Source organism: Poecile atricapillus, chromosome 27 (assembly GCF_030490865.1).
Source record: "Poecile atricapillus isolate bPoeAtr1 chromosome 27, bPoeAtr1.hap1, whole genome shotgun sequence".
NCBI lineage: Eukaryota > Metazoa > Chordata > Aves > Passeriformes > Paridae > Poecile > Poecile atricapillus.
Window position 1 is genome coordinate 4510347 of NC_081275.1, and position 22918 is coordinate 4533264.

The 22918-nt window shown below is 52.3% G+C and overlaps 1 protein-coding gene across 1 annotated transcript in view; it reads left to right on the top strand.

The window, feature by feature from the left end:
- Positions 1 to 1592: 1592 nt before the first annotated feature.
- The window catches only part of WNT3 (Wnt family member 3), a 41203-nt gene continuing 19877 nt past the window's right edge, over positions 1593 to 22918 (top strand). Inside the window, exon 1 of the mRNA XM_058857999.1 lies at positions 1593 to 1673. Coding sequence (XP_058713982.1) covers positions 1594 to 1673 — 80 coding nt within the window. The 5' untranslated portion in view covers position 1593. The remainder of the gene's footprint in view (positions 1674 to 22918) is intronic.

Below are 22918 nucleotides of genomic sequence, written 5' to 3' on the forward strand. Positions count from 1 at the left end.
AGCAACCAGCCCTTCTGAGAGCAGCACTGCCCCAACTCAGCATCCAAACACGTCAGAATCAGGGAGAACTGGCAGTCAAGAACAGCAGAAGCAAGGGGCAGGTGCATCAAGGGATCATGGAATGGTTTGGGTTGGAAGGAACCTTAAAGCCCATCTCATTCCATGTCCTGCCGGAGTCAGGGACACCTTCCACTACCCCAGGCAGCTCCAAGCCCCCTCCAACCTGGCCTTGGACACTTCCAGGGATCCAGGGGCAGCCACATCTTCCCTGTGCCAGTGTACAATCAAACAACAATGAGGAATTTCTTTCTGCCCAGAGCCTTAAGATCAGGAGAAGGTCCAGAGCTTTCAAAACCATGAGATGCATTGAGCTGCCCAAGACAGGACCTTAAATCTCCATTACTGCCATGGCTCTGAAATAAACTGATTTGTTGGCTGCTCCTGAAGGACCTGATCTTGAGGTGGTTCCACCTCGGGCCACCCCACGGCAGCAACAGAGCTGTGGTTGCTGAGATGCTTTAGGAGAAAAAGCAACTTGTTTGGCTTCTCCCATTTCTTTGTCCCGTTCTGTTGAGTCATCCCCTCTGACTGCACAATAGCTCCTGTTACAACAGGCTCTCTGTCCAATAACACGTATTTTTAAGGAAAATCTTTGTTGGGTCTATTTGCAAATCATGAAACGGATTAGGGTGGGTTTTTGTTACATGTGTAGGGTTTTGATAATGTTTTCATCTTCCTGCATCCAGAGATGCACTTCACAAGCAATCCATTGGTGGGACACGTCCCCATCTGCCTGCTCCCCTCTCACCATGACATGGCATTTTTTTCTCAATAGAAACCCAGGCTGCCACTGCTCCCCCCTCCATCCATCACCCCCACACACTGAAAACCTGGGCACTGCAGGTCTCATTTCAACTTTACCACCAGTTTTGCCCACACCACCACATCCAGAGTGTTTTCTGCCCCTTGGTGCCCCCATCCCTGTCCATCTGAAGAACAAGTTCTGTCTCACTCCCACTGTGAGATTAAGCTCGATCACATCCACCCCTCCCCACAGCCACCCTTCATCCTTACCTTGCCGAGTCCTGGCATTCAGGGGCAGCACATCCTGGGCTCCAAGTGAAATTGGGGGAAAAAAAAAATTAAAAAATTAAAATAAAAAATCCTCCCCCAAAATCGCAGTGCCCCAGTGGAGTGTGGTGCACAGAGGGTTTGTCTGTGGCAGCGAGGGCTCGGAACAAAGTTGTGGGGTGGAGGGGGAGGAGAGGGTGATTGACAGCCCTGGGCTGAGCCTCATCCCTCACCTTGGGCCATGCGGTCTGATTGGCCGCCTGCTGACATCCCCGAGCCCTGCACTTTTTAATAGACGCTTTTGGATGATCTACGGGGGAAAGGCTTGGAGAGGTGTGTTTCTGACAAGCCAGAAAGTCATCCGAGCCACGAGGGACTTGGCTTCACTCTTTTTACCCCCTTTTTTTTTTTTTTTCCTTTTTTTTTTTTTTTTTTCCTGGGAGGAGGGGGATTCTTCATTTTGGCACTTCATGTTTTTCTGAAAACTTCGCGGCGATTTTCCCCTTGCACCAGCCTGGACTAATGGATTACCACCTGCTTGGACTAATTCTGTCTTTTCTCTTCAATGGCACAAAGGTCTTAGCCGGTTACCCAATTTGGTGGTAAGATTCCTTCCTCCCCTCGCCCTTCCTCTCCCTATGATTGATTAATGAATTCATTAATTATTAGCCATGGGAGCTGTGTGTTCCTTCCTTTTCACCCCTCGCCCTGCCGAGCTGCCCATGGCTGCATGGTGGAGCCTAAGCGTAATTTCTTCAGATTTGACCTGTAATTAATGAAATCAGTGAAAAGTTTGGGGGTGATTTTGAAAGGGCCATGCCTGGGTTTCCCTTTGCGCAAATGGAGGCTTCCCCACCACTCTTAATTTCTCCATTTTCGGCACTGTAGCAATGGGCTCTTGGTTCAGATTTGAAAGGATGCCGTTTTATTTCCTTGTGCAATGGGAATTTTGTCTCTCGTATGACTCTGCCACAGGGATTTTCTTCCTTTCCATGAAACTGCAATTGATCCTTTAAAAAAAAAATTAATTTTATTTTCTGTTTGGTTGCCGTGTTTTTTTGGACTTCTTTCCCTTCTTTTGTTGTATTCTGTCATGTGAATTTAGTCCGGCAAATAACGCAAATGGCACCTGAGAAAACATTCATTACTAAAATTGCTCAAAGGTGGATTTTGTTCATTTTAATTATGGAAATGTCACTAATTTCCTTGCACCAAAGAGAAAAAGAAATTTTAAAAGGTTTGGTTGTATCTTATAATGAGGCTGATAAGTAACCTGAGTTACTTATTTTAAAAATAAATCTAACACTATATAAATGAATACAGTAACAAAATGCAATTGGAAACCCTTTAGAAGAAGAAATATAGAATTAAATATTCCAGGTCATTTAAATCCAGCAGACAGCGAGTTGCATAACAGAATATTTCAGTTTATTTCTGTCTTTCTATAGGATTTCTTGCTGGAATATCTCTTGTTAAGTTTCTGTATGTGCCAGGTAGGGGCTGTGAGCCTGATGATCCGTAGGGAAAAGAGGGAGATGGTGGAATTTGGTGCTACTGAGATTCTTGGGTTATTTTCGCCTTTCCAGAAAAGTCTCTCTTTTTTATTACTGAATTAGATCCTTTCAGTGCCAACATGGAGATGGCAAGAAGTAGGTGGGAGTGAACTTGGGAATGGACTGCCATGTCTGGGAATATTTAGAATTCAGAAGGGAAAAGATGAATATTTTTTTTTGTAATAATCCATTTATTACCGTGGACTTTGGGAATGAGAATGTGCCATTCCAGAGGAGAAAGACTGAGAATACAATGAGAAGTCCCCGCTCAGGAAGCGTTTCAAAGCTCCGCAGGTTCATGAAATGGCTAAATCACAGCAGGTTTTCCTGGAGAATTAAATTATTTCCTCGCCCTGAGCGTGGCTGCCGAACTTCAGGCCCTCAGCCTGGGGCAGGGGAGGCTCCTGAAATACAGACAGCAGCACTTTGATTCCTTCCATCCCTTTTTCCCCCATCTGGGCAGCGCTGTGCGGGCACGGGGCGGGCGGTGGGACAGGTCAGGATGCCAGGGCTGGATCTGAATGCAGGAGCAGGGACCCCTCGCTGTGACATCAGCATTCAGCATCCCACCCACCCCTGACCTGCCCCAGGCTTTGATATAAATCAGGATTTAATGCCCAAATCAAGGAGGGTTTCAACTCTCAGAGCGAGGAACCGAAACCTTCTTGACCGAAAAGGTCTCAACTTCCCCTGTGAAGCAAAAATGTCCCCGTGAGCAAAATGTCTTCTGTGCCAATTTCCAGGAGCAAACGCTGCAGACAGGTGTCTGCCCCAATCCCTTCTCCCAAACCCCTCTGAGCTCACCCCAGAGGAACAATACAGAGGATGTAGGACACAGACACCAGGGACATGGCAAGCAGCATCCTTGGGAAAGGAGGGAGTCAAACACACTCTCCACAGAATTTCATCCACAGATCCAGGTTTTGCATATTTTTGCAGATTCTGGCAAGACCAAAGTGCTGGGGAGTCTCTGCTGCTTTGGAGGGACATGAGGAGGTGCCCCATGTTGGGCTGAGGTTGCAAATGCTGTGGGGTTTTGGAGGTTTCTTGAAGGCTGAAGGAGCAGGAGGGCAGAAATACCTGGACCAGGGCTCCCTGGCTGCTCAGGCACGGACAATGGTCCCAGAGCACGCAAATTAAAGGTCTCCTTTGGTCCTGCTGAAGGCTTTCAATATCTGCTGTGTGAAGATGAGGTTTATGTAGGGGGGTCTGGCATGGTGTGATCTGTGCTCTTAAAAAACATCATTTTCCATTTGTCTTCCTGATCCTCTGATCTTTAGGCAGACACAGAGCAGGCTTTGGGGGATGAGCCCCACTTGCAGGGTTCAGCACACCCTGAAACAGGGCAAGGGAAGCAAAGATGGGGCTCAGCATCAGCCTGGTCCCCTGTGCTGGTGTCCTGCACAGGCCAGGCTGGACTGAGGCACAGCTGGGTTTCCTTACCCCCAGCTAAACCCATTTCTGGTAAATTTGAGACCTTCGGGGGGACTGTTCATGTGGCAGGGCCCCAAGGATGCTGACAGGCAGTGCCCTGTCCTGCTTGCACAACCTTCCTGGGTGTTTTCCTGCTGGATAGGGAATGTTTTGGCAGCAACATCAGAACAGATCCTTTCTGCTGTGGGACAGAAACGAGAAAAATATTTATTCCTGTGGTGGGGAGGAAGTGTCTGGGTGTGCCCAAGGAAAAGAAGTGTGAGGAGAACAGGCTCTGATCACCCTCTAAATGGGTTTGGGGTTGACTGGAATAATCCTGCTGCTCCATGGTGCAGCCAGACAATGCCGGGAGCCCAGCAGCAGTGACACTGCAGGGGATAAAGGCAAAGGATGGAGCTGCTGAGGGTTTGTGGTTGTGTTTTATTGTGGGGCCAGGGGAGGATGGGGTCTTTCACCGTGTGTCCAGAGAGAGGAGAGCCCAAGTGCAGCCCTGGAGCTCTGCAGGGGGGTCCTGCCCCAGCTCTGGGCACAGGGTGCACAGCAAAGGGAAGGTCCCTGTGCTGCACACCCAGAGCTTGGGGTCCAGGCCCGCTGGTGGCAGCAGGATGGAGAAGCCAAGAGGGGTTTTCAGCCCAGCTGGGTTGTTGGAAACTCCCTGACATCGCCTTGTCCCTGCCCAGGCAGCTCTGAGTGAGGTCCAGGGGTGGCTCAGACTGTGGATGTAACCTCCAGTGAGAAGGGGAGGTATTTTGACACAGGTCCAACCCTTCTTCACATGCTCCCATCCTATTACAGCCGTGCAAGGGAACAAATGGGGCACAGATGGGAAAAGGTCAGCGAAATGCTGCCTGTGAGTGCTGACAGGAGGAGCTCAGGCCAACAAAGCTCCCTCAGAGACGTGTCCAACACTTTGGCTGTCTGGTTACTGCTGCTGGAAGAGGAGGAGGAGATGGGGAGCAGTGGTGGGGCCATGGACACCGGGCTGCTGCTCCTGACCCAGCAGCAGTGGCATGGGCAGCTGGGCTGAGGCTGCTCCCAGCCCCGTGGGATGTGCCAAGGCCAAGCAAAAGAGGTGGTGGTGACACCAAAAACCTCTCCAGTTGTTTTTTTAATCCCAAATACCCTGATGGCATGGATAATACCATGGATGGCAGGACACGTCCGAGTCATTGGGGTTGGGTATGAAGGACATGCCGTGTGTGGGGATTGATGGGTGGGCCCAGACCTTTGTGGTAACTGTTCTGGGAGAATTTAGCTGGAATTCCAGCCCATCCAGAGCTGTGTCAGTGCAGGCCAACAGAGTTATTGTGTCCTAGGAAACAACTAGAAATCACTCCCAGGACGTAATACACATGCAGGGGCTGAAGAACAAAATCAGAGAGACATTTCCACCCATGAACTGCAAAGAAACACCAAAAGCTCTCCTCTTCCATGGGCAGCATTCCCCAAGAAGTCTTGAAAACCTCTGGTGTGTCATCAGCCTGGAGAATGGAGTGAGGTTTGGGGTTATTGGTGTAAACAGGGAGTAAAAAATTTCAGCCTCGCTCCTCTCATCATCTGATACTAATGAGTCACTGCCCATAGCTGTGACTGTCACCAGGCCTCTCCCCATCCAGCATTCCCGTGTCTCTGAGCAGATAATTTGGCAACTGTGAGAATGGCTTTGTCTATCATAAGTTATTAAATTTTCTCTCTACCCTTCAGAAATGCTTTTTGGGGGAAGCAGGAGATGCTGGCAGCTGGCTGAGGATCCCAGTGGCCTTGGGCCCTTAGGAAGAGGCAGGGAGAAACTTCAAAACACATTCTCACTCATGCCACAGCAGCTTCCTCCTGAGGAAAAACCTGTGAGAACCTTTTCATACAGGTCCACTCAGAGGTGACATTTACCTGGTCCCCTTCAGCTGTCAGTGCCTCACCTTGTTGGGACAAATGGGAACTTCATTTTCTTGGCAATCAGGAGTTTTCCCTTCTTTGAAGATTCAAAACATTTTTATCCCACAGTCCATGTCCTGTTGGAGGCACGTGGCCCTTGAAGCTTTATTCTAAAGGAGTAAAATTGATTGCAGCACCACCCAATGATCTTAGTGAGGTCCCTCCAGCTCAGGATATTCCATGGCAATGACTGAGGGAATGATGGAGGTGGTCAGGGATGGAGCCCAGGGCTGCAGCTCTGGCACCCCAAAGCAGAGCAGCCCCAGAAGCTGGGAGAGCCACAGGTCCCTCCTGCCAGTGCTGCTGTGGCCACAGCTGGCCACTGACACCACTGTCCCTGAGGGTCACAGCTCAGTGTCCAGGGCTGCAGGAGCAGCTTCAGTGAGGGGCAGAGTGTCCAGGATCTTGTGGTTCTGAAGGGTTTTGTGGGCTTAAAGGTTTTCTTCAGTGTTTTTCCCACACAGGTGTAGCCAGTGGGAATCCCTATCCCCTGCTAAGTGGGATGGTCAATCCATGCCATGAAAACCAGAGCTTTTGGAGCTGCAATTCAGGTTCATCCCGAGCCCTGACCAGTGGGCAGCCCCAGCCAGTGCCAGAGCAGATCTCCAAGGCTGCACAGCCTCATGAGCCTCAGCACACCCAGGGCTTGGCAGAGTGCTCCAGGTGGCATCTCTTGCTGGTTTTGTTCCTTCCCCATTCAGAATCCCTGAGTGGTTTGGGTTGGAAGCAGCCCTGAAGGTCGTTTTGTTCCACCCCTGCCATGGCACAAGGCAGTGGAGTCCTGAGTTCAGCAACAGCTTCAAAATGTTCCCAGAGCATGACAGTACAGAGCAATAAGCAATGCCACATTCCTGAATATCAGAAAGTTTCATTCTCTCAGAAATGAATCCCTCGTGTCTCCTGCAGTGCCCCAGCCCCAGGGCCTGTCCTGTCCTGCAGGCCTGGAGCCACAGGAGCCCTGGGAGAGGGGCTCTGACTCACTCAAGAGCCTTTCTGCCCTTAAGACACAAACCTCTGTTACCAGTCTTGTAACTGAACTCAGAAGTAAATTTAAGTGGCCACAAAGAGCTTTGAAGAGGCAGTTTAATTGCAACCAGTTGTTCCTCCTTCACTAAAAGCAGCATTTGCCAAAGTGAAGCACTTGCTAAGGGGACCCTGAGGAAGAGCACTGGGAATTCAGGGGGGATTTCAGCTGGAGGTGCTGGGGTGGGGGAGGCCACAAAGCAGTGATCTCCCATGGCAGCCGTCCTCCCTGCTGCCCCAGAGCCCAAACTCTGCCCTGCTGGGGCCAGGCCAGAACCCCCAGAGTCCAAAAGAACAGGAACCCCCAGAGTCCAAAAGAACAGAAACCCCCAGAGTCTGAAAGAACAGGAACCCCCAGAGTCTGAAAGAACAGGAGGCCCCAGAGTCTGAAAGAACAGGAACCCCCAGAGTCCAGCAGGGGATGGTGGCAGAGCAGGAGGCCCCAGAGTCCAGCAGGGGATGGTGGCAGAGCAGAAACCCCCAGAGTCCAGCAGAGGATGGTGGCAGAGCAGAAACCCCCAGAGTCCAGCAGAGGATGGTGGCAGAACAAGAACCCCCAGAGTCCAGCAGGGGATGGTGGCAGGACAGGAACCCCCAGAGTCCAGCAGGGGATGGTGGCAGAACAGGAACCCCCAGAGTCCAGCAGGGGATGGTGGCAGAGCAGGAGGCCCCTGAGTCCAGCAGAGCATGGTGGCAGGACAGGAACCCCCAGAGTCCAGCAGGGGATGGTGGCAGGACAGGAGGCCCCAGAGTCCAGCAGGGGATGGTGGCAGAGCAGGAACCCCCAGAGTCCAGCAGGGGATGGTGGCAGAGCAGGAGGCCCCAGAGTCCAGCAGGGGATGGTGGCAGAGCAGGAGGCCCCAGAGTCCAGCAGAGGATGGTGGCAGGACAGGAACCCCCAGAGTCCAGCAGGGGATGGTGGCAGAGCAGGAACCCCCAGAGTCTGGCAGGGGATGGTGGCAGGACAGGAGGCCCCAGCTGGGCCCATCTCAGAGCCGGAGCAGAGGCAGCCGGGGCTCTGGCGCTGCTGTGTGGGGCACAGCCCAGGATGGACACAGAGAAACTGGAGTGTGGCCAGTGGGGCTGGAGAGCTGGGAAAGGGGGGTCCCTTCAGGAGGTCCCTGCACCTCAGGGGAGCTCAGGGCTGTCAGGGCAGGCTGTGCCTGACTGGGCTCTCACAAACAGGGCACGGCTGATCCTTTCTCTCCAGTGCTGAACAATCCAACAAAGGGCAATTGCCAAATAAAGGTTCATAACTGAGGGCACCCTCCTTGTTGAAGGGAGGTGAGGAGAGACTGTCCTGGGGTGTTTGTAGGGTTAGACTGCACTGCCCTGGCTGGTGCTGGGAGTGTCCCACCCTGAGCAGGAGCTTGGACTGGAGACCTCCAGGGATCCTCCCAGGCTCCCCTCCTGTGCCTGTGGCACCCTTTGCTAGGCCAGTGCTACCAGAGGTGACCTTTGAGGTTCCTCCTGACAGAAAAGTCCTGGGTCACTGGACCCAGGGTACATTTAATGGGGTTGTGCCTTCACCAGGACCCCCAGCCCAGGTGCACCCCAAGGTTCCAGTGGGACCCACAGCCCCACACCCACAGGACAAACCTGGAAGCCCCTCCTGTCCCCCCTGCCCCACAGGACATTTCTGTGCCCAGGTACAAGGCATTGCCACCCCAGCTGGGTCAGGACAGGTTTTAGCTCATGTTCTCACTCATCTCTCTCTGAGAGGTGTCCAAGGGAGGTGTTCCAGCCCTTCCTCCTGCCCTGAGGGCAGCCTGAGCCCCAGGGACAGGCCTCTGAGTCACTAAATCACTTCTGACTTCTGAATTTCACTTTCATCCTTTAGCTGGACATTCTCTGCATGGGTACCAGGGCTGTGAGCTGCAGTAGAAGGTTGTCTTCCCCCTGACATTGGTGATCTGAGTCTCAGTGATGCTCATCAGACCCTTCCACTGCCAGGTCAAACAGCTTAGCGTGGCTGGATTTTACATGGAAAGGCAGGAAAATGTCCAAGCAGCCAGTTTTAAAGAAAAAAAATCAAACAAGCATTACCCAGGAAATAATAAAGACTAAAGAACTGAGCTGTCTATTGAAACATGCAGGTGTAATGCACAGCACTTTCCATTATCTCTGTCACATTTTAACTGAGTAACATTTTCATCTGACCTGTGTTTCTTGTCTCAGTGTCCAAGGCTCAGCCTCAGCTCTGGAAATCCCCGTGGTGTGAGCAGCAGCTCAGCCCCCAGCACATCTGGCAGTGCTGCTGAGCTGGGCCAGTGGTGTTTGCAGCTCTGCCTCGCTGCTGACCCTCCCTGCCACTGTCAGCCCTGCCCTGAGCCAAGGATGCTTCACTCAGGCTTAGGCTGAGCCAAAGTTGTGTCTGTGGCAATCTGGCTCAGCCTGAGCCTGAGTGAAGCATCCTTGGCTTGCCTTGCAGCAGCTGCCTGAACTAACTGGTGTCACTAACTGGTGTCTGGCTGGTCCAACGTGTGAATACATCAAATATGGAACATTTTTTAGCATTAAATAAGAAAGAACTCTGGATTGAGAGTCCAACTATTCACCAGTGTGGACACATCACAGTCCTTGATGAAAGCCAAGGCTCATTCCATGAATACTGAGTAGCCATTATCATTTTTACAACATTATGAAGCTCACACCAGAAGCCTCTTGAATTTGGATTCATGGATTTTCTTGTGTCCACATAGTTGTGATCTTGTCCAGTAGATAGACTGGAACCTGCAAACTAAAATCCAGTGCTCTGACACCCCTGCTCTGTTTAAGGCCGCTCTTGCTCTCAGTTTCCCAAAGGCAGCATCTCTAAATGGAGCTTGGGGTGGAATTGTGCTCAGCCTGGCACAGCTCTGAGCTGCACCCCAAGATATTGATCTGCAGCAAGGGGATTGTGATGGGAGCCAGAGTTCTGCTCTGTGAAGTCACCAAGGCACACTCTGCTGCTGCTGCTGCTGCCCCTCTGTAAGGGCAGAAATTCTGTCTCAGGAAGGGCTGGAGCCTCCTCTCTCCTTTGCTGGTCAGTGGAATAGCCCAGTGGCTCCAGACCTGACACCTGTTTTTCACTGGCTTTTGTTGGGACGACACAAATTTGATGTTTACCTGCTCCTGCTCATGCCCACAGCCTGATTCAGTTCCCAGCCCCACTCAGAGAATCTATCAGGGGTTTTCCTAGAGGACCTGAAATGGGGAGGATTTGTCAGGAACTCAGCTATAAAATGTACCTATCATGTACACAGGCAGTTACAGCTCATGTTCCTTCACTTACCTGAAGCTGAATTTTAGCCTTCTGTTGGCACTGAAATCTTATTCTTCCTGACCTGATCTGAGGTCCCTTTTGTACCTACAGTTGGAAGTGGTTCAGTGGTACTGGGGTTTGTAGTAAAGCCACAGCCATGCTGGATGTGGTGAGAGGTTTTCAGGATCAGGCTGTATTATTTAAGGTTGTTTGGGTGAAGTTTTCAGGATAAAGGCAATGTCTGGATGGGACATAGGCCGAGATTTCTGTGTTTGTTGTGCTTGGATTAACAGCTTGGAGTGCTTTAACACCCCCTGTGCCCTGACTGTGTTGCAGCTTTTCCTGGGAGAAGCTTTTCCTTGGGACAGAGGGATCAGGAGAGCCCCCAGCTCCCCCACTCCAGGAGCCCTCTCTTTCCTATCACTTGACTGGGACCACACCCAGGACTCCTCAGAAATCCCAAACTAACCCCAAAACCAGGTGTTTGGAAACCATGGGGTCCTTCACAAGCACTCCTCATCTGCCCTGTCTGACCCTGCCCTGGCCAGGGGATTCCTCTCTCCAGTCACATCCAAGGCTGCTGCTGAGGCAGCCAAACATCCACGGCCTCCTGAGCAAGGAGCTGAGAGCCTTGGCTGGAAGGGCTTCCCTGCCCAGGCCTGAAAAGTGCCTGCTGCTCACCTGGGTTGTCAGGACAGGTGTTTTACCACCCCTGGAACATGAAAGAACCGCGCTTTGAAAAGCAAATTTGCCCTGATAAAGGAGCAGAAGTCTCTAATTCCTTTACTGAAGATAGCTTTCCTGATTTGCTAATTTGCTAATTTGTCTTTTTCTCAACTCACTGAACCTGTCTGATTTTAATTAATCTTACAAATCTAATCAAGTCTAACTGGCACCTTTCCCAGTCCTCGCACTTTTGAATGAGGAACACTTTCCCTGCTGCCCTCCAGCACCACCCTGGCTCAGGCTCCTGATCTTCCACCACGTTTCCAACAAATTGACCCTCACTGGGGTAGGAACGGTCAGTGTTGGGTGATAAAATCTTCAGGGTTTTTTTTATTCTGATCCCATTTCGGTGTCACAGAGTCACCCAAGTTTCCTGCAGTTACTTTCTAAAAATTGTGGAGATTTATAATTAAGAAATTTGCAATGGTCCTTGAAAAATGTCACAGGAGCTTTTCACAGTGCTAACAAGTGCCACTCAGCTCTTTACTCCTCACTCCTTCCTCCCATAGACTTGGAGAGTTTCTTGCTGCCAGAGGCACATTTGCAAGGCAGGTTTTACCTGCAGAGGTCTCTTAGATGTTTTAAGGGGGTTTCTTGTTGGATTTTTTTTTTTTTTTGGGGGGGGGGGTTAGTGTTGCAAAATATTTCAATTGTCTTTTAAAATTCTGATTATTGCATGTTATCTGCTCTGGCCTAATTAGGTTTGGTAACAATCAACTCCCCTTTAATAAGTTTTTAATGAAGTCCACCTGTTGTCTGTTTGACAGGGAGTTTATGCAGAACACCAAGCCATGGCTGTCTCTATATTTTTACTTCTCCTTTCAGTTTGTTCATTTTTCCCCTATAAATCTAGAAATAAGATCTCCAGAAACAAAGTCCTTATTTGTGGGTTTAGTGGGGCATAGGCTGCTGCTTCTGTTGGTTAAGTGAGAACTTAAAAAGAGTTGGGAGTTGATATAAAAGAGACTCTGCCTCAAACAGTGGTGCAATGGTCAGGATCACAGTTTTGGAGGCAAAACCCCCAAAGGAGACCCTTCCCTTGTGTGCTGGGGCTGGGATTTTCACATCCTTTTGGGGACAGTGACTCCTTTGTGACATCCCTTATCCCAGTGCCAGGAGGACTGGGAAGAGCCAGACAAGAGGGACACAGTGGTGACAGCACCACCATGGACATGCTCAGAGGCTCTTGAAGTTGTTGGAAATCAGCCTTTGATGCCCAGAGGACACAGATGAGTCCTCACAGCTGCTCAGAAATGCTGTGACCCCAGCGAGTGTTTCCAGGCTGAGGCCCATGTGCCTCCCACCACACCCCTGCTCTGCAGGAGCTGCCTTTGTCCAGCCCATTCCAGGGGTCCTGGCTCAAGGGGTTGTAGTTTCAGTGTCCATGGTCCTCGTGGGACAGGAGTCTTGGTCTCTGGTGTCCAGCCCAGGCTGAGGTTTACTCGTGCTGGATCCCCTCAGCCCACAGCCCCGTGACCCAGCTCAGACAGCTCCTGCTGTGCATCAGGGTTTGGAGGAGGAAACACTTGGGTTCCACCTCAAGCCTTGAGACCTCAGCTCAAGGTGTGCATTGACTTCTCTGCTTGGGTGGAAGCCACACACAAACTGGAAAATCAGATTTCTGGTGTGGTTGTGAAGGTTGTGAATTCAAGGCTTGCTGGTAACACACGAGGAAATGAACAACTGGGTGTAAAAACCTCCCTTGAGTGCTGGGATGTGTTTCTAACACATCAGAAGAGTGTTCGGTGGGAAAGGACGTCGATGCTCAAAGAACATTTGCCTTGAGGTTGGGCTTTCAGTTCCTTGAGTCAGATCAGGCTCCAGTAACTCCCCAGTTCCCTGGCCTTACACAAAATATCACCTGAGAGAGGGTCCCCATCCCTTCAGCCACCTCCCCAGCTCTGAATTCAATTAAACTTTACTGTAGCTGGTATGGGGCTGGGGGGAAATGCCATATCCTCAGTGATTAAAAAGAAGAAATTTCTCAGCAATAATAAACCTATAAGAAAATATTTAATTTTTCAGATTGATTCATCTCTATTCCTGACCAAAAACTCTGGGAGTAAAGGATATTTGCCATAACTCCAGATGAGATTATTTGTTACAAAATAAAGAAAAGGTGATTTTTTATGGCGGTGAGGGGTCAACAGCAGCGCTTTGCAAGGACACAGAGTGTCCAACACTGAGAATGGTTGGGGTGGGGGAACAGAGACCAGAAATGTGAACAAACCTGGGCCAGGGGAAGCTGTCCCTGCCCTTGGCAGGAGGTTGGGATGGGATGAGGGTTACGGTCCCTTCAACCCAAACCATTCCATGATTTTGTGAGGATTCTGTGATGAAGTTTGATCACACTGCTCAGACTGGTAAAGCACAAAGGAAACCTCAGAAGACAGCAGTGGATGGCACTCAGTGGATAATCTAATTAATTCCAAATGGCCATGAAATAATGCAGATTGGACAAAGGGTCCCAAATCTGCACAACATAGATATAGGTGAGATTTTCTGTTGGGGCCACTTTGACAGACATTATTATGGAATGGTTTCTGCAGTTGATGCTTCAGTGCTCACTAACCAAGAAGTGAAGCTGTGCAAAATCTATGAGAATTCGCTCTGCTGTTCCTCCTCTTGCCCAGATTTTTGGGCTCATGTTGGTTGATAAGTGATGGGAAGGGTGTCTTAGGAGCTGTTGTTGGATTTGCTCTCAGGACAGAAAGTACCAGCATTACATTATTTCAGCCACTGTTTATCTTATTCTTGCACCCCAAGTCTGTTTGCAATCTGATCTTTGCATTTCCTACAGAATGAGGAAAGCACACCAAAAACCCAGCTGGGACTGGAAGGGCTGAATTTCTTCAGGTGAGGAGATAATATTTAGATTTGCTGCTTGGACAGAGATGATTCCAAGTGAATACAAACCAGGTCCTGCAGATCACAAATGATGGCAAGAGTGTGGTGAGGAACAGAAGTTTATTGCTCAGATTAAAGAACCTCCTGTGGGATAGGTGAGGTGGGCAGCCCAGCCCCACACTGCTGCTTTTCCAGTGGGATGAGGGAAAGGATCAGAAGGGTAAAAGTATAAAAACTCATGGCTTGAACTGAAGGCAGTTTAATAGGGAAAGAAAAGCTGCTGCACACACAGGCAAAGCCAAGTGAGGAGTTCCTTCAATCCTGCCCATCACAGGAGGTGTTCAGCCTCCTGCAGGGCTCCATAATCACCCATGGTGCTTACCTGGGGAGGCAAATCCAAACTCCAAACATCCCTCACCTCCTCCTTCTTCCCCAGATTCTTGGTTAGTTGGAAATTTATCATCCAGTGGTCTCTTCAGCATGAGTCCCCTGGTGATGCTCCCAAATATTTCCTTCCCTTCCAACATCCAGACCAGCACATCAGTTGAGGTGCCCAGAGGAGCTGTGCTCCAGGACCAACCCTTCTGAAGTGCCTCAAACCTTAGGGATGCTGCTGGTATCCCTTTTGCATTTGGAGGGTGTAAAGCACATTTCTCATATCTTGTCCTGTCTGGAATGGCCCAAAAGCCACCATTTCATTTATTCAAAGTCTTGTTGTTGCTACCTGGTGAAATTATTTGACTTCTGGGATTAAAATTAATTGAGACAAGTGTGTAATCAGATTGTGGGACAGGTTCCCAGGAAGGGCTGAGGGAGTACCAGAGCCATGGGCTGAGAAAACCCCTGAGCATCACTTCACTCACAGTCCTTGAGCACAACAGCCCAGAGCCAACCTTCAGCTCGGGCCACCCCACATCCCATCCCTGCTGGCACCTGCATGAACTGGGCTGAGCCATCTTTTACCCTTGCCTTGTTCCTTGTGGTTCTTCCCAACAGAGCTGAGGTTCCCTGGGAAGGAGGCAGAGCACCACCTACCCTGAGCTTTGGAGCAGAGCCAGAGTGGCACATGGTTCAGTCTTTCCTGCAATATTCATGGCAGTTTGTGTCTCACACCTTTCCAGAGCCCAGAACCCTCCACTCCAAGTGTTTTGCTCTCCCATGAAAAGAGAATAGCAGTACCCAGTAGTAACACAACCTAATTTTTCACCACAAGAAACCACCAGCACTGGTTCTAGATCAGGTTTCCACAAGAGTCAATTTGGTTTTTCCATGCTGGATCTGACAAAAGACACTTTAAGATCCAGTTCCTTCAGCTGAGACAGAACCAGTGCCTCAGTCACAGCCACAGTGTCCAGGATGGGCAGCCCAAGTGACCACTGCCCCCACTGAGCACTGCCCATCTGTCCCCTCCTCAGCCAGGGCTCCTCCTTCCTGGGATAACCCCAGGCTGTTCATAGGAGCAGAACCAGCCTGGACACTTCAGTCCTGGTCTCAGGGCACAGGGAAGGACTCTCCAAAGAGAGGCAGCCCAGGCATTCCCCTGAGATCACACCCCAAACTGTGGGACAGCTGAGTGGATGTGCTAATTCCCATCTATGGCGTGTTTTCCATGACATCTGAGTGCTGGGAAGCCGCTTCCCAGTGCCAAACTCTGATTCACCCTGGGTGATTTTGGGGCGGTGGGCACCAACCACTTCTTGAGGCCACCCACCAGCACGGCCTCCCCACAGGGGCTCCCCAGGCTGGCTGACCAGTGGGAGATGACCAGGCTGGAGATGACCAGGCTGGAGATGACCAGCACCCTCACTGGCCTGAGTGGAGAGGCGTCCCTTCCTTCCCGGGATGTCTGCGATGCTCTGGTCCGAGTGTCCCGTCCCCTGGTCCCTGGCAGGACACATTTCCCTCCCTGCTGCCAGCTTTGGGAAGGCAGGAAGGGAAGGTGGGAGAAGGTGCCAGGCAGAGCTGGCAGGGGCAGGTGAGGGGACAGCAGCCCTGGGAGTGGCGTGACCTCGGTGACAACCGGTGGGACAGAGGGACAGCCCTGCCAGGAGCCCAACAAACGCCAGCGTCTCTTTGCAGGAAAGGTTTTACAGCGCGGAAAATCTCGCTGTGTTTATTGCGGTCACAGCCTGGAAGCCTACATTTGCATATGCAAATCATATGCATTCATGTAAATTCCGGGTCGAATAATATTATCACAGTCCCCGCAGAACAGATCCTCTCCCATGGCAAATCAGTTGATTGTGTTTTCCACAGCGAGAGTGGCACCGCTCAGAGCAGGCAGCGCTGAACATAACATTTCTATCTGGGGAACAATGTGGGACCCAGCTCTGGGCACACCCAGCCCCTTGTCAGGGCTTCACTCAGGCTCTGCTGGCTCCTGGTACCCTCCAGCCCCTTGTCAGGGTTTCACTGGGGCTCTGCTGACTCCTGGTACCCCCCAGCCCCTTGTCAGGGTTTCATTGGGGCTGTGCTGGCTCCTGCAGCCCCAGCCCCTTGTCAGGGTTTAATTCGGCCTCTGTTGGCTCCTGCAGCCCCAGCCCCTTGTCAGGGCTTCACTCGGGCTCTGCTGGCTCCTGCAGACCCCAGTCCCTTGTCAGGGTTTAATTTGGCCTCTGCTGGCTCCTGGTATCCCCCAGCCCCTTGTCAGGGCTTCACTCGGGCTCTGCTGGCTCCTGGTACCCCCCAGCCCCTTGTCAGGGCTTCACTCGGGCTCTGCTGGCTCCTGGTACCCCCCAGCCCCTTGTCAGGGTTTAATTCGGCCTCTGTTGGCTCCTGCAGCCCCAGCCCTGCCTCCCCTGCGCTGGCAAATCGCTCGGAGCCAAACCCTGTGCGATGCCAAGACAAAGCTCTGGAAGCAGATGCCAAATCACTTTCAAGCCCATGACAGAGCCCTGAGTCACCCAAGTGGAGCAGCTCACCCAGAATGGGCTCATCTCACAAAAGTGCTGTTGCTGCAGCAACACTAATCCCTGCTGCTGGGCTGAGGGGTGCTGAGGGGTGCTGAGGGGTGCTGAGACATGCTGAGGGGTGCTGAGGGGTGCTGAGGGGTGCTGAGGGGTGCTGAGGGGAGCTGAGGGATGCTGAGGGGTGCTGAGACATGCTGAGGGGTGCTGAGGGGTGCTGAGGGGTGCTGAGGGGTGCTGAGGGGTGCTGAGGGATGTTGAGGGATGTTGAGGGGTGCTGAGACATGCTGAGGGGTGCTGAGGGGTGCTGAGGGGTGCTGAGGGGTGCTGAGGGGTGCTGAGGGGTGCTGAGGGATGTTGAGGGATGTTGAGGGGTGCTGAGCGGAGCTGAGGGGTGCTGAGGGGTGGTGAGGGGTGCTGAGGGGTGCTGAGGGATGTTGAGGGATGCTGAGGGGTGCTGAGGGGTGGGGAGGGGAGCTGAGGGGTGCTGAGGGGTGCTGAGGGGTGCTGAGGGGTGCTGAGGGGTGCTGAGGGATGCTGAGGGGTGCTTAGGGGTGCTGAGGGGTGCTGAGGGGTGCTGAGGGATGCTGAGGGGTGCTGAGGGGTGCTGAGGGGTGGGGAGGGGAGCTGAGGGGTGCTGAGGGGAGCTGAGGGATGCTGAGGGGTGCTGAGGGGTGTTGAGGGGTGCTGAGGGGTGCTGAGGGATGCTGAGGGATGCTGAGGGGAGCTGAGGGATGCTGAGGGGTGCTGAGGGATGTAGCACTCACCCTGCCCAGGCCTGGGTGCTGCTCTCCCTGCAGGATCTCCCTGCCATGGGCCCTCTGTAGTGGGAACTCCTCAGGGACAGGGATTCTCTGTTGGAGCTTGGGGCGGGTCTGACAGACCCCAAACTCAGCCACAAACAGAGCAGGAAGGGGATTTGCCAGAGCTCCTGTTGCTCTCTGGGCCGACTTCTGACTTCTCCACGAGGAGAGAGGCCTCAAAATCTCAGCTGGGCTGTTCTTCACAGCCAGTCTGATCTGAGGAGCATTTTGGCCCCAATTCCTCCCCAACAATCACTCATGTCACCCTCAGGCTCCAATGCCACCGGTACTGCAGCAGTGACCCCTCTCTGTGCCCTCTCCTGTCCTGCCCCATTCCAGGGAATCACAGAAGCACAGAATGTCCTGAGCTGGAGGGGCTCACAGGGATCAGTCAGTCCAAACCCCAGCCCTGCACAGGCACCCCAACAATCCCACCCTGTGCATCCCTGGGAGCCATGTCCAAACCCTCCTGGTGCTCAGTCAGGCTGGTTGGTAACAGAAAAGCAGAGGTTTCGATTTTCCAGTCTTGCTAAAGCAGCCTCAGGATGCAGCTGACCTTTTTTCCTGCATGGACACCACAGATTCCTGTTCCAGCTGTTTCCCACCAGGATCCTCAAGTCCTTTTCCACAAATTGAGTCAGCCCCCAGCCTGTCCTGCTGCATGTGGCTGTCCCAGCCTTGGCTCAAGGCCTTGCATTTGCTGTTCTTGAGGTTCATGAGGTTCATGGAGGTGTCTGATACCAGGCTGGATGGGACTTGGAGCCACCTGCTCTAGTGGAAGGTGTCCCTGCCCATGCCAGGGCGTGGAACAAGATGAACTTTAGTCCTTTCCAACCCAAACCAGGCTGTGGTTCCATGATCCTCATTCTGCCTCCAAAGCGAGCTGCTGGCAGGGAGGGGAGGGGATTATCTCCTAATTATGCTGTGATTGAAATTCCTGTGCTCAACTCATTTAACAGCCAGCCAATATCTTCATCTTCCCTCTGTGTTCAACACAAGCCTCTGAATTTCACTATTTCTTTAACTGTCAGGACTTTGAGACCAAATTTAGTTTTCCAGCCACAACCAGACCACCTCTTGTGCTTCTTGGTGCCAGGTCCCTGCGAGAATCAGCACATTTTTGAAGAACTGATGTTGGCCACTGAGTCACACCGTGTGACTGGAGAAAGAGTTTTATTTGTGCAACAAGGAACATTCCTGAGGACCAGACATTAAGACCCTCCTTTCTCAAAAAAAAAAGAAAAAGAAAAAGAAAAGCCACAGGGGTTTAGCACAGGTTATCCCTGTTCCCTGGCAAAGGTGTGATTTTGCCACAGTCCTTTGTCAGTGGTTGTGCCCAGGGATCTCCATCTGCCTGTGCAAAATGAATGTGAGTTCCCCTGACAGGAAAAAATACAAAAAATCCGTGGATCTTTCTCAGATGTAGAGTACAGCAGGGCTGTGCTGAGTTCCAGCACAGACAGATGCCTGGACAGCTCTTACAGGAGCCAAGGCCCTTCTCAGCCAGAACTCCTGGCTCCACATGGGCTGTGTGAAACAGGAGGAGACAACCAAGGTCCTGATCTGAGACTCTGAATCTCCTCAAAGGGCTTTGCCCAGCTGGGAAAAATCTGAAAGCAGGAGGGCAAGCAGAGTGTGCAGGGCAAGCTCCAGCTGGCACAGAGTGACAGGACAGGGGGAATGGCTTGGTTGGATATTGGGAAGGAATTTTCCTTGTGAGGGTGCCCAGAGCAGCTGGGGCTGCCCCTGGATCCCTGGCAGTGCCCAGGGCCAGGCTGGACATTGGGGCTGGAGCAGCCTGGGACAGTGGGAGGTGTCCCTGCCATGGCAGGGGTGGGATGAGATGAGCTTTAGGGTCCCTTCCCACCCAGACCAGCCCAGGTTTCCATGATTCTCTAATGCAGCTCTGGAAATGCCAAACCAGGGTTGTGTCTGCAGAGCAAATTACCTCTGGTAGGGATGGGCACCGAGGGAGGTGAAGGGTGGGCAGGAAGCCTGTGAGAGATCAGTAAAATGACCCAGGTTTGGCCCAGGGACACTGAACTGGGAGTTCTGAGGATGCCACTGGCTCAGCCTGATGAACAGGAGGGCTCTGGACCCTGGAGCAGAATTTGTTTCTGCTCCTGAGCCATCAGGACTTAGAATCCAAGAAAGACTGAGAAAAAGGTGCCAAGAAGAGGGACATGGCAGGACATGGGAGGGACCCAGCCTCACCTGGGGCTTGGAGCAGCTCCCAGGGTTTTGCAAGCCGTGGATGTTTCTGCAACATGAGCTGCAGACAGAGCACTTGGGAAAGGTTTAAAGCTAATTTATTTACAAAGCTTGTCACAAAGGAATTGAGCAGTAGGGGAAAAAATCAGCAGGGGACAGAGGAGTTTTCCTGTGAGTTCAAGGAATCCTGCAGCACTGTGAGCCATGGAGGGGTCAGCACAGCCTATTTGGGGAACCCTCTGTCCTTCCTCCATCCCTGCATGAGGGACCCTGGGATCCCTGTGTGCTTTGCAGTTACCACAGTGTTATTTAAAATGGCTGAGTTGCCTCAGGCTCATGGTGTGCAGAACTCCTGCCATGTGCCCCTCCTGAAGACCTCAGGTGTTGTACCCAAGTCTACTGGAGCAGTTTAGCTTTAGTCAGAGGATACTGATATATTCAGGAATGTTGATAATATCCATCCCCCCCTACACAGCAGCTGGATCCCAGCTCCTGTGCCATCCTCCTCTGCTGCCTCTGCCAGTGCAGCACAGCACCCACTGAGTGGGCTCTCCCTCCTCATGGGCACAGGGGGCAGGAAAAACCCTCCTTGCAAAGCCAGGCAGGGCTGTGTGACCTGTGATCCCTTCACCCCAAGGGTGAGCAATTCATTTGTCCTGGCTCAAACAGCTCTTTCAGAAAGGCACAGGCTGGATTTGAAGACGCTGAGTGTAAGAGAATCTGCAACAAGTGTTGGGCATTGGTCTTTTGCTTTGAGATTTGTGCCTTTGCACTCCACTGGTCTGAATTCCCACTCACCAGCTATTGTCCTGCCCTCTTCTGCTGGACAGAAAGTCTTAATCTTCCCCTTCTTCTCACTGTAACTAAATAATCTCTCAGAAGTCTTTCCAATAGACTGATCAAACTGTCAGCATAAGCCACTGCCTCAGCTCACTGCTATTGCTCCTTTGTCCCCTTCCCATGTTTAACATCCCATTTACAACAAGGAGGAGGCTTAAACCACTCCAGTTCCTGCAGCAGTGGCTGCAGCATCCTGAGCTCCTGCCTGGGTGAGACAGCACAGCCCCAGCCACAGCTCCAGCAAGGAAACGGGACAGAACCATCCTGAACGTGTCCAGGAGGGAAGCTGTGAGCAAAGCCCAGAGCTGAGGAATCCAGTTTCATAAACACCATCCTGTCCCCCTGCCCCTGGGTGTCTCATTTACCTTTGCTGGATGTGCAGGGGTGGCTGCACTCTCGTGGAGAAGCCATTGCAGGTGGCAGAAACTCAGCCTGTGTGGGCTCCAGGGCTGTGACACGTCCTGCCTGCTCTCAGAGGTGACATTTGTGCCCAGGCCATGGCTCACACCCCCAGACACCTCACCAGGGTCCTCTGTCAGCATTTCCTGGGCTCTGCTCAGCACCAGGGGGTCACAATGGCTTTTTCTGGCTGGTAGCTCAACTTGGAGCTTGGTCACTTCCCCTCAGCTCATCCTGCCCTGGTGCTGGGGGAGAAGAGCGATCCCTGCTTCCCCCAGACCACCAGGACAGCCTTGATCCTCTGGCATCCTCCATTCCTCTTGCCCTTTCAACAGGAATTTCTGAGCTTCCGTGTCCCAAACACAGTTCCAGTCCCAAGAGATGGACTCTGCAGTTCAGGTGTCCTCTGAAGGTTTTACATTTCTTCAGCCAAACTCAGCTGATTTGCACCAGAAGGGATTTGATACAGCAAGGTCAGGGTTGACAATTCACCCTCTCAGAAGGGCTCAGAGCTGCAGCTCCATCTCTCCTCCCTCCCACAGACCTCGCTGTCCCTGCCAGGGACAGCACTCGAATGGTGTCACTGGAGTTCAGCCACACTCAGGTTCTTTGAACCATTTGGCCATTTCGGGGCTGGATGTGGATTTTCCATGATCCTGTCTGAAGGAAGATGCTTCTCCCAGGTGACAGGAGCCAACTGCAGCCCCTCAGAGCAGACACCATGTGAAGCTGTCTCTGCAAACAGGCCAGGGTGAGAATCCTCAGTGTCCACCAGCAGCAGCCCCTGGGGGTGACCCTGGGGCTCTTTTCTCCCCCAGATGCATTTTCTGCTTTGCCTTGGCAGAGAGCACGGGGCAGGTGCTGACCTGTGCTGTGCTGGGATTATTCCAGAGTTTCCCACCAGCTCCAGTGTCTCTGCTGAGGGACAGGGGCTGCAGCCTCACCCCCTCTCCCAGGAGCTGTCCCCCCATCCTGCTCTTCCTCCATGCCAGAGGTGTCACTCCTGCTACCAAGGGTCGGACACTGCCCCTTCTTCCCCAAAATCCCATTACACCAACTCACAGCAGTGCTGGTGGGAAAGGATCCTTTCCAACCTCCCCTGGGGCAGAGACATCCCCAGCACCATCCCAGGGCAGCAGGGGCTGTGTTCAACCCAATCTCCCATGGATGAGATCCCCCTTCTTCCCTGGGCACCTGGAAAAGGAATTTCTCCTAATGCCCAACCTAAATTTCCAGGCTGCATTTCCAGTTGTTTCCCATCATCTGGCAGCCCTGGGAAGAGTTTGGCTCCACCACATCTGGAACTGCCCCACAAGTGGCTGTGGGCTGTTGTTGGATCCCTTCAGCCTCCTTCCCTGCTCACTGACCCTGCCCAGCCCTTCCTCCTCTCCTGGGACCCCCCCAGCCACCCAACCCTGAGCACACAGTCACATCTCCTGGGCAATGTCCCTTTCCTACACATCCCTCTGGCTGCAGCATTCCCAGCCTGGTGCCACCAACACCAGTGACTTCCCTGGATGTGCTGAGCCCACACTGACCCAGCCCAGTGAGCTGATGATGAAAGGGTTCAACTGATTTGGGTTGAAACTCAGCAAGTTCAGTCCATTCACTCATAGGAGCTGAGAGTGAAGATCGTGAGAGGAAACAAATGACCCAAAAAATCCACGTAATTTAATCAAAGGTTTAGAAAACCTTTAGTGGGGCAGGGCTGGGGCTGTGTGGGGCAGGGAAGGTCTGGCTGGGGATTCGCTGGGGAAGCAGAGCCAGGTGGAGGGGAGCACTCCTTGGACAGCATCCCACTGGGTTTGTGTGGATCAGGAATGGCTGTGGGACCAGAAACAGCAGCAAATGTGAGGGGGTTTAACCCTGGGAGGGAGGAATCACTTTCACCATAGTGATGAACACACCCTTTACAGCTCCACACCTTCT